The 14,195-nt window shown below is 41.2% G+C and overlaps 1 protein-coding gene across 2 annotated transcripts in view; it reads right to left on the bottom strand.

Moving 5' to 3' along the window:
- Positions 1-14,195, bottom strand: part of RB1 (RB transcriptional corepressor 1) — a 276,260-nt gene that overhangs the window by 191,239 nt on the left and 70,826 nt on the right. For both annotated transcript variants that reach the window (XM_075591161.1, XM_075591160.1), the window contains exons 9-11: positions 13,677-13,754; positions 10,076-10,185; positions 8,904-8,978 (exon numbers count right to left, since the gene is read on the bottom strand). In XM_075591161.1, the coding sequence (XP_075447276.1) occupies positions 8,904-8,978; positions 10,076-10,185; positions 13,677-13,754 (263 nt within the window). The remainder of the gene's footprint in view (positions 1-8,903; positions 8,979-10,075; positions 10,186-13,676; positions 13,755-14,195) is intronic.

Below are 14,195 nucleotides of genomic sequence, written 5' to 3'. Positions count from 1 at the left end.
TCTTTCTTCAAATTTGAATCCGACGCATGTTTTTGCCATCACTAAAAATCTGAGCTACGGATTACAATCCGTGGCTGGATTTTTAAGAATCCAAACTCTGGAGGAAGAGGACTTCCAATTTAGTAGTGTCTCCAGTTGTGTATATAGCCCCTCAAACCTGTAACAGTAGTACTAACCATCAGTTGCTTTAGCTCACACTACTAGAGATGATGCCTAGAGTAGCAGAGGTCATGGGTTCTAATCCTGTTGGGTTTGACACCAGTCCAGTCATGACACCATAGGTGCTTATGTTTGTCAACTCAGTATAGTTCTTATGGACTGTCTTTTAGGAAGAGTGGGATGTGACTCATTTAAATAAACTTTACATAGACATTAGTATACCTCACCTGTGCTTCTTTTTCATCACAGGCGTCTCTTCCCCATTTTATTTGGAGGAAGGTTTGAGGATAGATAGAGAGAGAAACTACTAAATTGGAAGCCCTCCTCTTACTGAATCAGAGTTTGGATTCTTAAAAATCTTATCACGGATTGTGAATCCATTCCGAAAATATGTTAAACTGGTTAATCCATTCCGCGGATATGTTATAAACCTTGAATCCGCAAGACGAATTTTCGGTGATGGAAAAAAAAAAAAAAGGGCATAATGGATTTAATAGCGGATTTGGTTTAACAAATCCAGAAAAATCTGGGAGCGAGTTTCAGACCAGTACACCTATCTCTAGTTAAAATATACTCTCTGTCAGAACCCCCCAAATTATCATCACTATTGAAAAACACAAAAAAAAAAAAGTGTGTGTGTATAAAAAAGTAGATTAAGTTTAAATAAATAGACCTAATACACAAGGACAAATAGGTAGGGGCTGCTTTAGTGAAACACAAAGATAATATGATAAGGCAAAAAAACTCTAAGGATAGGGGAGAAATCTTCATAATGTGGGCAAACGACTGGTAAATCCCAATGCACAGTATAAAAAAATAATTTATTAAATATCACAAATAGCTTCTAGAGGACCAGATTAAAAACAAGTAAAAACAATCACAGTCTGGAATGAGGCAAATGTAAACAACTGCTAATAAAATATCACGCGAATCTCTGCTGAGGTGATGTGTAGATCTAACAGAGTTTCCAACTGAAGCAAGTCTAAAGAGTAAATCAGCATGCCAAAAACAGCATTAATCAGAACATAGAACAACAATAGTAGGGAGCCGGATTTTATAGATACTATGCAAATGGCTCATAGATTGAAACTGGGTATGGAATTCAACTCTACTGTATCTCCACATAATTACAGATGAGATATGCAGGCAAGGAGAGAAAAATATCAACGAAGTTTCCAAAATATCTTGAGTCCCAAAGCCAAATAATCAAGGAGAGCACAAAAAAAGTATATGGCCATGTAACAAGGATGTATCCCTATTTAAATAAAGCAGCCTCAGAGCTGTGAGAATCCAGCAAAGAGATAGTTAATTGCAGCCACTCAATTAACTAGTCTCCACCTGGACTAATGAGAGCTCTGTAGAAAGCCTCATGTGAGACACAGGAGAAAGATTCCTTAGCTCACAATTGGGCGGACATAAGGATAAGGAGGACTGACCAGAGATTTCCTTAGCCCACAACTGTGCTGACCTGTGGAAAAAAACTCTTGCTGCACACAGGACTGTATGCTGACAGCAAGACAAGGGGACAAGACCTCTATACCTGGACACAGAGAGTGCCATAGCACACAAGGATCCTGACCTAGTAGAACAGAGAGGCCTTACCCTAAAGTGCGGGGCAGTGGGGGTGCATGATCGCGGCTGGCGCCCGGGGCGGGCGGTGGGTGCAGGGGGATGCGGGGAGCCACCTGTTCGGATCGCCGGCCTTTCCTCACTCTCTCCAACCCCTCCCCCTCGTCACTCACATCCCAAGCTGCATCATGTAATGTGTGTATGTGTATGTGTAGGACACCAGAATTACCCCCCCCAGTCACATGTAGTGTCTGCGAGAGTGTCTGCGAGAGTGTCTGCGAGTGTGCGTCTGCGAGAGTGTGCGTCTGCGAGAGTGTGCGTCTGCGAGAGTGTGCGTCTGCGAGAGTGTGCGTCTGCGAGAGTGTATGTGTCTAAGTGAGTGTGTGTGTCTGAGTGTGTGTGTGTCTAAGTGAGTGTGTGTGTGTCTGAGAGTGTGTGTGTGAGTCTGTGAGAGTGTGAGTCTGTGAGAGTGTGTGTCTGTGAGAGTGTGTGTCTGTGAGTGAGTGTGTGTATGAGTGAATATATTGAATAGACACCCAGCCACCCTGTCAGTCAGTGACAGAAACTCTCACCCATCCTCTCTCTGTCACCCTGGGAGCGGGGCGGCGAGTAGATTTTTTGGTTCGGCGAGTAGATTTTTGGGTGATTTGTCGACCACTTTTTGGGTGATTTGTCGATACACACTCATCTGGTGAGACCGTTCCCTTACCCCCCTCTGCCTTTACCCCTTGGATGCAATATACAGAAAAAACTAACAGCCTGCCACTGCTATCACACATCCATTCTTGATCTACATCAGAGTCACTCCACTCCCCATTTATTGCTCTATTTACAATCAATATCGTGCAATTGAGTGCTTCATTATTCACAAGTGCTACTCCCTCACAATAGCTAAATTGGACATTTTTTTTATACACAGCTTTTGGACATTTATTTTTCCTCCATTCATTCAATCCATTTGTATTGACCCATTGTTATTTATGCTTTATCTGTATTTGTATATCTGTTTGTCCAGCAACCAAGCTTTTTTTTGCCTTTATTACATTTCCCTTGTTTTTAACAGCTATATAGGATTGCGCTTTTTTCTTTTCTTAATATATATGTGTGTGTATATATATATATATATATATATATATATATATATATATATATATTCACAAATAAACGAACAGACGATACCGTTCTGTGGCTAACGAAATGCTTTTATATGTGCGAGCTTTCGAGATCTCTGATCTCTTCTTCCGGCGATGGTACATTGAATGAAGCAAGGTTTAACTTAAAAACAGTGCTTATAAGAATGTTATCTGTGACTGAAACCTAATCCCCCCCCCGCCCCCCCCCCCCGTGTAGTATGCGATTTATGACTTGAGGTGTTATATACTTGTTTGGGGTGGTAATCAGCCTAGCTACCCACCCAGTTAGTTAGGGCATATATAGTACTGTCTAGTTATTCTCCAAAGTAGAGCAGGTTTTTCTTTTATGTTTTGTGTTTACATTGTTAAAGGACTGGTAATAAAGCCTTATATTAGTTTCACCCTAAAACGGTCTCCATTTGCATACCTCTGCACACATCTCTTACAGGCCGTAATGGCCCGATCACACATGTAGCTGAAAGAAGTCCTGAGCAAGGAACAGCAAGTCACACGCTTTCTGAAAATTCGAACCACGTGGACCTGTCCAAACACTCAGAGCAGGAAGCTTCGCTACCAAAAGTGACGCTCGACGTACGTTTCGCACCAGCGTTGTCAAGGGTGCCCCTCTGTTTCTGCCTCTTACTAGTGCTATATCTACACATCACCTTAGCAGAAGTACATATGATATTTTATTAGTAGTTGTTTACATTTGCCTCGCTCCAGATTGATTATTTTTACTTGTGTTTTAATCTGGTCCTCTACATGCCTTTTGCAAAATGTAATAAATTAATTTTTGTACTATACATTTGGATTTACCGTTTTCCCACATTATGAAGATTTGTTCGCAATCCGTGTGATGGGAGATTTTTTGCCCTATTTTAATTTGACTATATATTCCAGTGTCTTTATCTTCCCTAATTCAGACAGTGGTTCAAAAATGCCAGTGTGCTAAGGAAGTAGTATATATAATGCAGATCATCTTCAAATTTTCTCGTGTTAACTTCGACTTTAAAAAAATTTCAAGCAGCAATACGCTCTGCTCACAATAAAAAATAAATGACTCCTTTATTATGTTTTTAACAATCCAACTCTTGAAATTCTGTAGTTGAATTCTAGAGATATCAGTTTCTAAATATGTGCCTCTCTGGGGATTAAAATGTCCACTTCCATCTACACACATTAAGACCACAAAGATTGACATGATAACAGTTTATGCCATTGAAATAACTTTACCTGCTGGTTCATGTTGTACCAAACTATTTGTAACTTTATTTTTTTAAATCTTTATTTTTTTTCTTGTTAAGTTTGAACCTGTTTATTATGATAACACCGGCGGGGTGGGGGGAGGAGGAAGATTTTGAAAAATGAAGTTACAAATAGATCAGCACAACATGAACCAGTAGGTAAAGTTACTTCATTTTGTTCTGCTTTATTGAGAAATTATTTTCCCAGCACTAATCCACCGTATATCTGATAAGTATGTGATGATGGATATCGCAATGCACTGCTTTAACCTTCTCCAGAAATAATACAAACTTTTGATTGCTCAGAGCACATATTCATAACATATTTGCCACTTTTACATTGAACATCCCATCAAGTCTTAGAAATGTCACAAAAGGTCATCTGGCAAATGCAATGAAATATAAAGCATTCAATGCCTGTTTCCCTTCGCCAGTGTCGGACTGGGGCATCTACAGCTCACCAGAGAATTTATTTGTGCACTCACACAGCCTTCCCCCCCACCACAGCCTTGCTTTCTTTCAGTGCGTGTGTGCACGGATAACTTCATAGCATGCCAGCTTTGAGTCTAAGTAGCTGCATCTTCAGTTTGTTTTTGCTTAAATAGTTTAGATTTAAGATCATTTTCATTTGTGATTCACCAGTGAAGTCATACTTTTCTTTGTGGTGACTTTGAAAGACGACAACTTATGTTGTATTCTTTGAGGTCTTAAAACACTTTCAGGCACCACACAAGACAGACAGGGCTTAACAAATCCCGAAAATCACAACTTGGTGTCTAAACAGTCGTCCTAAAAGGTGCCTGCAACTGCCCAGCAAGACGATCTGGAATTGTGAAGGAAAGACCGTGCTTGTAGCTCAGCTGTCAATCATAACTCTGCTCCCTGAAGTCGCGCTCCACAATGCCTTGCATAGTACAGCTCAACCCCATTACAACGCGGATCCGCTTATAACACGGTCTGAGCTTGGCTCCCGTTTTTTTTATTTTGGGGCAAACTTTAACACAGGTACCTTCTGTAAGATGGTTGGAAGCAGAATCACCAACGGCTTCCACCAGCTTCTCCTGCACTCCTTGGAGAGCATGCTTGAGATTCTCCCCCCCCCCCCCCCCCAAACAGACACACATACACATACACACCTAGCAGATATTCCATCCCCTGTGCAGACTGGATAACATCTGTGCACACAACGAAGGAGGATAATCTCTGGCAATAACGTCAATTTGCAGAGAAAGAAATCGCTTTTTCATTCATCTGTTTTATGAGGGCTAAAGAATGCACATTTCTTTATGATGGGAAGTATGAGGAAAATGTGAATCTCACTGAAACCAATATAGGATAAATAAAATAAACCTGTTCTCTGGATTTCGGTTTAAAGTTAGGGGGAAAAGGGATACGATTATGAGGCCTTTTCATGGAGATACAGATCTAGTAATTCACCATCCAGGTGTAGGTATCTAGACCTCACATAAGCAGTGTAATGGCCTGTTATAATGCCGGCCTGATTCACATGCTCCCACCATTTCAGAGGGGAAAATGGGTATACATGCAAATTATAACCCCACACCCCTCTTATATAGTCCCGCACGCCCGATCATCTGTTCCCCCCGCACGCCCGATCATCTGCTCCCCCCGCACGCCCCATCCTCTGTTCCCCCCGCACGCCCGATCATCTGTTCCCCTGCAACGCCCGATCAGCTGTTCCCCTGCACGCCCGATCTTCTGTTCCCCCCGCACGCCCCATCATCTCTTCCCCCCCGCACGCCCCATCATCTCTACCCCCCCGTACGCCCCATCATCTCTTCCCCCAGCACGCCCCATCATCTGTTCCCCCCACACGCCCCATCATCTGTTCCTCCCGCACGCCCCATCATCTGTTCCCCCCGCACGCCCCATCATCTCTTCCCCCCCGCACGCCCCATCATCTCTACTCCCCCGTACGCCCCATCATCTGTTCCCCCCGCACGCCCCATCATCTGTTCCCCCCGCACGCCCCATCATCTCTTCCCCCCCGCACGCCCCATCATCTGTTCCCCCTGCACGCCCCATCATTTGTTCCCCCCGCACGCCCCATCATCTCTTCCCCCCGCACGCCCCATCATCTCTTCCCCCCGCACGCCCCATCATCTCTTCCCCCCCACGCCTCATCATCTGTTCCCCCCCGCACGCCCCATCATTTCTTCCCCCCGCACGCCCCATCATCTCTTCCCCCCGAACGCCCCATCATCTCTTCCCCCCCGCACGCCCCTGGTATAATACCCCCCTCACGCCCCATCATCTGTTCCCCCCCACGCCCCATCATCTCTTTCCCTCCCGAACGCCCCATCATCTCTTCCCCCCCGCACGCCCCTGGTATAATACCCCCCTCACGCCGCTCATATACACCCCCAGTAAACTACTGCACCCTTCGTATACTCCAGCACCTTTCATATAATAACTTGTACTCCAGCAATGTAATAGCCCACATAATTTGGCAGCTGCTCCTCACCTTCACTTTGAGACTCGGCCTGCTGAGGGGGCCCTGCAGACCACACACGCACACATAACCACCCCTCCACCCCCTCCCCCCACCCCACATGGAGGTGCCGCTGCGACACCAGGTTCAGGGACAGCGGCTATTTTTTTTCCACGATCCAGCTCCCGCTGCAGCTGCTACAAGCATCTTGGAAAATAGCCCCCAAAGCTGAAATCAACACAGTTCAGCTCTGAAGACCTCCTGCTTGAAACCTATTTTTATTTTTTTAAACCATGTCACTTGGACTGCAGCATTATCTATTTCAATCCAGGAGTTACACTGCAGGTTTATTAGAAAACAAGCACGTAGTGAAATGATGGCAGACGAACATCTGCCAGCAGTGCATGCAGTGAGTTTTTGTGTTCATTGTCACTGCATGCTTGTGTACTACTGAGCCATCACCCATGTTCTATATAGTGTAAAGGCGTCTATGCTTATACCGAATGTTACTTGCAGATGTAGGACCACCTTTAAAATCAGTGTGACGTTCATTACGTATGAAACTACAGTACTTTGCTCGGGGTGCAATATAATAACTGCCTGTCACCAGACAAATCCCACTGAAGTAGATGATTGATGAAACAATAGAGAAATAACAAATGTAAGTATTTTAAAGTTATTTGCAGCAGTGTAAAGGTTTTTGTGCATACATTGTACTGTTTTTTGGTGCTTGAGGGCAGGCACTGGGAGATAGAGACCTGGGCAAGGTCAAAAGGAGAGATGGCTCTCTCTAGGAAGTGACATTACAATTGTTCTACTGTTCCTCTCCAATGATTAATTGGGTTATTGCCTCCCTCTCTCTCTCATTTCCTGCCCCATGTTACATAGTTACATAGTAGATGAGGTTGAAAAAAGACATACGTCCATCAAGTTCAACCTAGGGCTAAATCTAGACCACAGATACTTTATCCTATATCTATACTTATATCTATCTATACTTACTTATTGATCCAGAGGAAGGCAAACAAAAAAGCCCAGTGTCATATCATCCAATGATATCTCATAAGGTGGAAAATAAATTCCTTCCCGACTCCAAGAATTGGCAATCGGATGAATCCCTCGATCAACATCGTTCCCATGTTTACTTATTTGATATATCCCTGTGTATACCTTTCCTTTCTAAAAAGATGTCCAAAACTTTTTTGAACAAATGTATTGTATCTGCCATCACAGCCTCCATGGGTAATGAATTCCATATTTTAACTGCCCTTACTGTAAAGAACCCTTTCCTTTGTTGCTGGTGAAATCGCCTTTCCTCCAACCTTAAGGGATGGCCTCTAGTCCTTTGTACTGCCCGTGGGATGAATAGTTCTTTTGAAAGCTCCTTGTATTGTCTCCGAATATATTTGTATATAGTTATATCCCCTCTTAGACGCCTCTATTCTAATGTAAATAAATCTAATTTAGCTGGCCTCTCCTCATAAGTTAGATTGTCCATCCTCTTCATTAATTTGGTGGCTCTTCTCTGCACTCGCTCTAGTTCCATAATGTCTTTTCTAAGGAGTGGTGCCCAAAATTGTACTCTATATTCAAGGTGTGGTCTTACTAATGCTTTGTAATGGGGCATAATTATGTTTACTTCCCTTCCATCCATTGCCTGCTTAATGCAAGATAAGATCTTGTTTTCCTTTGCAGCTACTGCATGACTTGGACACTATTGCTAAGCCTGCTGTCTTCAAGCATTCCTAAATCTTTCTCCATTTAATTTGTAAGTCGCCATTTTATTCTTGCATCCCAAATGTATAACCTTTAATTTATCTGTATTAAACTTCATCTGCCATTTACCTGCCCACGTTTCCAGTCTCCCCAAGTCCTTCTGGAGAGAAATTACACCCTGCTCTGATTCTACTATCTTACACAATTTAGTATCATCAGCAAAGATGGAGACTTTGCTCTCGATGTATTTTGAGTTTGTTTGGGAGGTGTGAATAAATCTGTCAATCTTTTTGGTACTCCTTAATTATAAATTAATCAAACACAATCCCAATCTAAGTGCAACTAAAGCATTTCCAGACTTTAAAAAACGATTAAAAAATAGTTGCAAGTCGGACTTCTTTCAAAACAAACAAAAAAAAGTAACCAGTTTTAAGCAATGCGTGTATATTTTTCATTTATATAGCTCCAATAATGTGCACGGCGCTTGACAAATATTTATTATTACACATATCACTGTTCTTATCCAAGTATTGTATGGTCCTTTTTGGGACTGCCCTTTAAGAATAGCTTATTCGATTTGTTTTACTTCTCAGTGAAGCAAGTGCCGGTAACCGTTATAAATGTTCTCACCTCACTGGCGTCTGCGGCGTTACTAGGGTAACTTCTTCAGTATCATGTTTGCGAGGTGTTCTCTCCAGTTCCATGCTGGAGAAATGGGGTAAATACATGTTAACTGTTACAAAGCTCACAGGATCAGTGAAAAGATGCAGAAACAATCAAAATACGTCTGCTTGTTAGTTTTAGTGCAATTGCAAAATGCAAACAAAAAGCCGTCATTAGTATCTTCTTTAGTGCAAAAAATACACACAGCACTTAGGACTGGGACAAACACTGGCAATTTGCCCCTTCTGATTGCATAAATAGTGCCAAAAGAAAGCAATTTACAATGAAGTCCATATTATAATGCAACATTTTCTCCCCAGCATTAAAGATCATGAACAACCTGAAAAAGGGAGTTCAATGTGAGTAAAGCCGTACACTTGTGGCATTAAGCAAGCAATGCTACTTATGGCAAATACTGCCTGATGAAAAAAGTCCATATTCCAATAGTGACTTAAATATTCATCATTACAATATTAAAATGTAATCTTCCAATAGAAGCTAGAAACAAAGTGGAAGTGAATCCACAGATTAGTGCATCAGAGTAATACTTGAAAAAGAGAGTCCAATTAGACTTATATGTAATAACATATGTCTCAGATGTCTGAAAGAATATATCAATCCTAAATATCCCATAATTAAGTGGTGAGCAATGTAAATCTCCAAAAAGTCTGTATATGCAGCCACATAAAGCCAATAAGCACAGCGTGATACTCAGGTGCACTGCCTACTGTGGGAATAGGGACAATAAACCCAAAGGGTGGACGCCAGATAAAGACGCCCCCGAAAAAGGTTAGGCCCCCCCCCCTCCTTTGATAATGGGCAAGCGCAGAGTACGCTATAGTGCAGGCAACAGGCTATTGTGTCAAAAGGAGAAAAAGATATGAACTCACAGGTAAATTCACAGGGAACTGAGCGTTCATCTGGAAGCAGCGAGGTATGAGACAAAAATGGAAGTGAACAGAGCACAGCAGCAGAAATAAGCAGCCAGACCGCGTTTTGCAGCCCACACGGGGTGTCCGGTCTAGCTGCTTATTCCTGCTGCTGTGCTCTGTTCAATTCCATTTTTATCTCGTAATCTTCCAATATCGTACAGGAGGTGTAGCATTTATACACAAATAAAACCCCATGCAAATATTTACCTGTCTCGGACATCAGCTTTCAGAGTTTCATCATGATCCAAAAACAACCTTGCATCCAAATCCTTATTTTTATTATACAGTTCTTCATACTGTTTTGAGATCTCTTCCACCTAAAATGATAACATTTGTAATAGGATTAATTGGCACACCAAGAGATTTTAAGTTGGAATAGCTATGCAAGCTGCCTTTCAAATCAAAATATACAACATATACAATGTAACTTGAAAAAATAGTATAAAGCAGGAGCGCACAAACTTTTTTGCAGCGCGCACCCCCCCCCCTACCCTAACTCATCCGTTGGCCGACTCCCTCCTTACCTCGCACGGCGTCGGTCGTGTGACCCGCAGCGTCATTTGACATCACGTTACCTGGGCAACCGTGACGTCACATAGCCCCGCAGCATCAAATGCCATGGTCACGCATCCTGAAGCCGGCTGAATCCCGGTAAGTAGAGGTTGCAGAGGCCTCACGCGGACCCCCGGCATTTAATTTAAATGCCTTGGGGAAGATTGCGGGACCTCTGCAACCGCCCACGCCCCTCCAAAAAAATACCGCGCCCCCAGTTTGCGCACCGCTGGTATAAAGAATAGGATCACTGATGTCAAAATCTGCAGACAATAACAATTTAGTATACTGAAAAAGCTTGTGGGTGCCAGTTCTTTGTACAATTGTATCTTCATTTTTTTCCCTATATGAAACTATGTAGAGTAAATCCAATGTATCCTTCGCTGTAGAGAATACTATAGCAGTTTTTATTTATTTGCATAGTTTAAAGAAAAAATCTAGAAAGATGGATTGTAAATGGAGTTATTTGACACAAAAAATAAAATACATTTTATATATATACACACACACACACACACACACACACACACACACACACACACACACACACACACACACACACACACACACACACACACACACACACACACACACACTCCCCCAATGGCAATTAAAAGCAGGAGTTAGTCCTGATCGCCATTTTTTTTTTGCATTTTATTTTTTACTTAAAGATATCTCTATTTGGTCTCCAATGCTCAGGAGATAAGAGTTTCAAATATTGCGTAGGAAGTTGAAATTGAGGTCTTACCAGAGTCCGGAGACACACTGGAGAGTAGGATAATCATTATAAAAATCAAATGTTTTAAAGAAGAGGACATGGTCAGGGGAAAGAGATACCAATATTATATCAGTTAAACCCATGTAGGTTTCTAGGCTTTAATAGCAAAATAAATCTCATTGTGTTCTAGATACATTACCGGTTACCAGATAAGCCTGCACAGCCCAAATGCCACTTTCAACTATAACTAAACTTTTAATATGTGGTTATTTGTGATCAGCAAGGCTTTTTCTTAACAGTATTAATATAGAATTGCTAGGCATCACAGCTTTATAGATAATGAAGGCTTTCTTGTTGCCACATTAGGTTCAGGCTAGATTAGCAAACACTGTTCATGACACTGACTAAAGGTGACATTTGAATCCCTGATCATGTAAAGCATACTGATGCAAAGCACAGATAGACCAAGGAAACGAATACAGGAATACAGAGTATGTACTTAAAGCAGCAATATCATCTATTTTTCTTTTTTAGAATTTGAACCAGGGGTTGCTCCAGAGCTGAACAATGCTATTTTAGCTATAGGCAACCCTCACGCCCCCTGGTTTCAGAGATACAGGCATACCCTGCTTTAAGGACACTCACTTTAAGTACACTCGCGAGTAAGTACATGTCGCCCAATAGGCAAACGGCAATTCACGCATGCGCCTGTCAGCACGTCCTGAACAGCAATACCGGCTCCCTACCTGTACCGAAGCTGTGCGCAAGCGGGGAGACTATAGAGCCTGTTACAAATGCCTTATTTACATCAGTTATGCATGTATAGGATGATTGCAGTGCAGTACATGCATCGATAAGTGGGGATAAGTAGTGCTTCACTTTAAGTACATTTTCGCTTTACATACATGCTCTGGTCCCATTGCGTACGTTAATGCGGGGTATGCCTGTACTCACCTTTCTAGTTGCTGGTGTTTTTGCTTGCTTTTGAGAAATCAAAGAGGCGGCCAAATCAGGAAGCCATAACATTCTATAGGGGAAGGTGGTGGGGGGTTTACACCTTGTGGCTTACTATTGATTTGACCTAGGCGCCCACCTTTGAAAACACTGGAAGAATACCATCAACTAAAAAAAAAGAAATGGTACATTTTCCAGGAACATGAGGCCCTGGAGCTCATAATAGCACAGACCCTGCAGTTCAGATTATGTAATATAATTGAGGAGGTGGAGGAGGGGGGGTAGAGGGGGTGGGGGGAAAGAGAGGCGTGATTGCTGCTTTAAGATATTTAGCCTCAAACAATAATAATAAAAAAGCCAATGCATACATATTGAGTTTTGTTCATCGTGGTTGCTTAGAGTATTGCTTAGAGCATTATTATATGAATATTTGGCAGTATGGTACAGGAAAAACGTTTCAGAGGACCAACATCACTTTCATAAAGAAAAGTGGAATAAAGTGTGAAGGGGGAGTGCCTCATTAAAACCACTGATTTGTTTTTCTGTACCATGCTGTTTGGTATACATGTTGTAATACACTAAAGCAGGACATAAACATAAAAACACAATGTGCACACATTTAGTCTATGTACTACGGAGAGTAGACGATATACCCCTTGCACACTAACAGCATAAAGATAATTCAACTTCATAAAAATAGAAATAAATCCATAAATAGTGGACTGAAATGAACAGAAGTGAAAAACTACAACTAGTACTTTAAAAAAAAACAGGGGGGGGACTTCCACTTAAGACAAGGAAAGGGCTATAAAGCAACAGTTCAAGCAATATCCTACATGTGTGTTTTTTTTTTTTTAAATAAATCACTTCTGTACTGTGAGAAAATACTTGTAGCATTTAAATTAAAAAAAAAAGAAAATGTTTTAAAGAAATGTTTAATGTTTCTAATGTAGGAAGCATTTCCAAAGTGACAGCTCCTTCCCCTTCTGATAAGCTCTGGCTCTTGAGCCTCGCCCTCTCTCTAGCAGTGAACCAATTGTATCTAGTAACTGCCCAGTCAATCATATTCCAGGAACTACATTTCCCAAAATGCTATGCAAGAACTGAATTAAATAACCCTGAGCAAGCAATCTATTACAGGAGAACGGATCAATCTGCATCTTAGCTAATCACTTGTCAGTGTGCAGATTGTATTGATGCACATTTTGAATTTAAACATATATATATTTTTTCCCAAACGGCAGCTTGAACGGCAGCTTTTCAAGGTAAGAGTGACATAACATTAGTTGTTTTACAAGTAAAATCCTCCTTTCAAAAGAGCAAATATCCAACATAATGATAGCAATTTGTCCATATCAGAGACCTGATTATAGTATAATAATGTCATTGATTGTATAAAGGGAAAAACACATATTTTAGTACCAAACACTAGGGTAAGTCATACTATTCTATTTGATGTAGCCACGGCTAGTTTGAACTGTGCTGGGGACAATAAGAATAGTGAGGCAAACAATTGACATAAGGGTGCTTTAAAAAAAAAATAAAAAAAATCATTTAAACTGTTAATCCTTAACATTACTGTACCTTAGGAAGTCCATCACAAGATGAAATTCCGACCGAATCCAGAAAGTCAACAAAACTTGTGAAGTAGACATTTTTCACCTAAGAATAATAGAAACCACAAAATATATTAAAAGTAATTTCCTACCAGAGCCTGCGTTATGTGACCAACTATATCAGAATTATACACTAAGCAAAGCCTTTAATGTAAGAATGTATACATTACAGACATATATTATACGAATGGACAAATGCTAGTCAGTTATAAAATTAATGACTTGGAGTATTTATTAGTGGGTTGAGTCTGTATGAAACAAACCCTTTTTGAAGAGTTAAAGAACATTCTATGACTAAATGCAGTTAATTATGTATACAAAATAGGTGTTGTGGAAATAATTACTTTATTAAATAGGAACACTTTCATATCAGATATCAGGCAAACTGTGCGTAGGACAATGCACTAGAATAATAGAATCTGTTATGTGCCATATAACATATCCAATCCCAATTTACATGCTACAGATGATAGTCACAGTTTTTAGA

The sequence above is a fragment of the Ascaphus truei genome, chromosome 3 (genome assembly GCF_040206685.1).
Source record: "Ascaphus truei isolate aAscTru1 chromosome 3, aAscTru1.hap1, whole genome shotgun sequence".
In the NCBI taxonomy this organism is placed as follows: Eukaryota; Metazoa; Chordata; class Amphibia; order Anura; family Ascaphidae; genus Ascaphus; species Ascaphus truei.
This window is presented reverse-complemented; position numbering and strand designations above follow the sequence as displayed.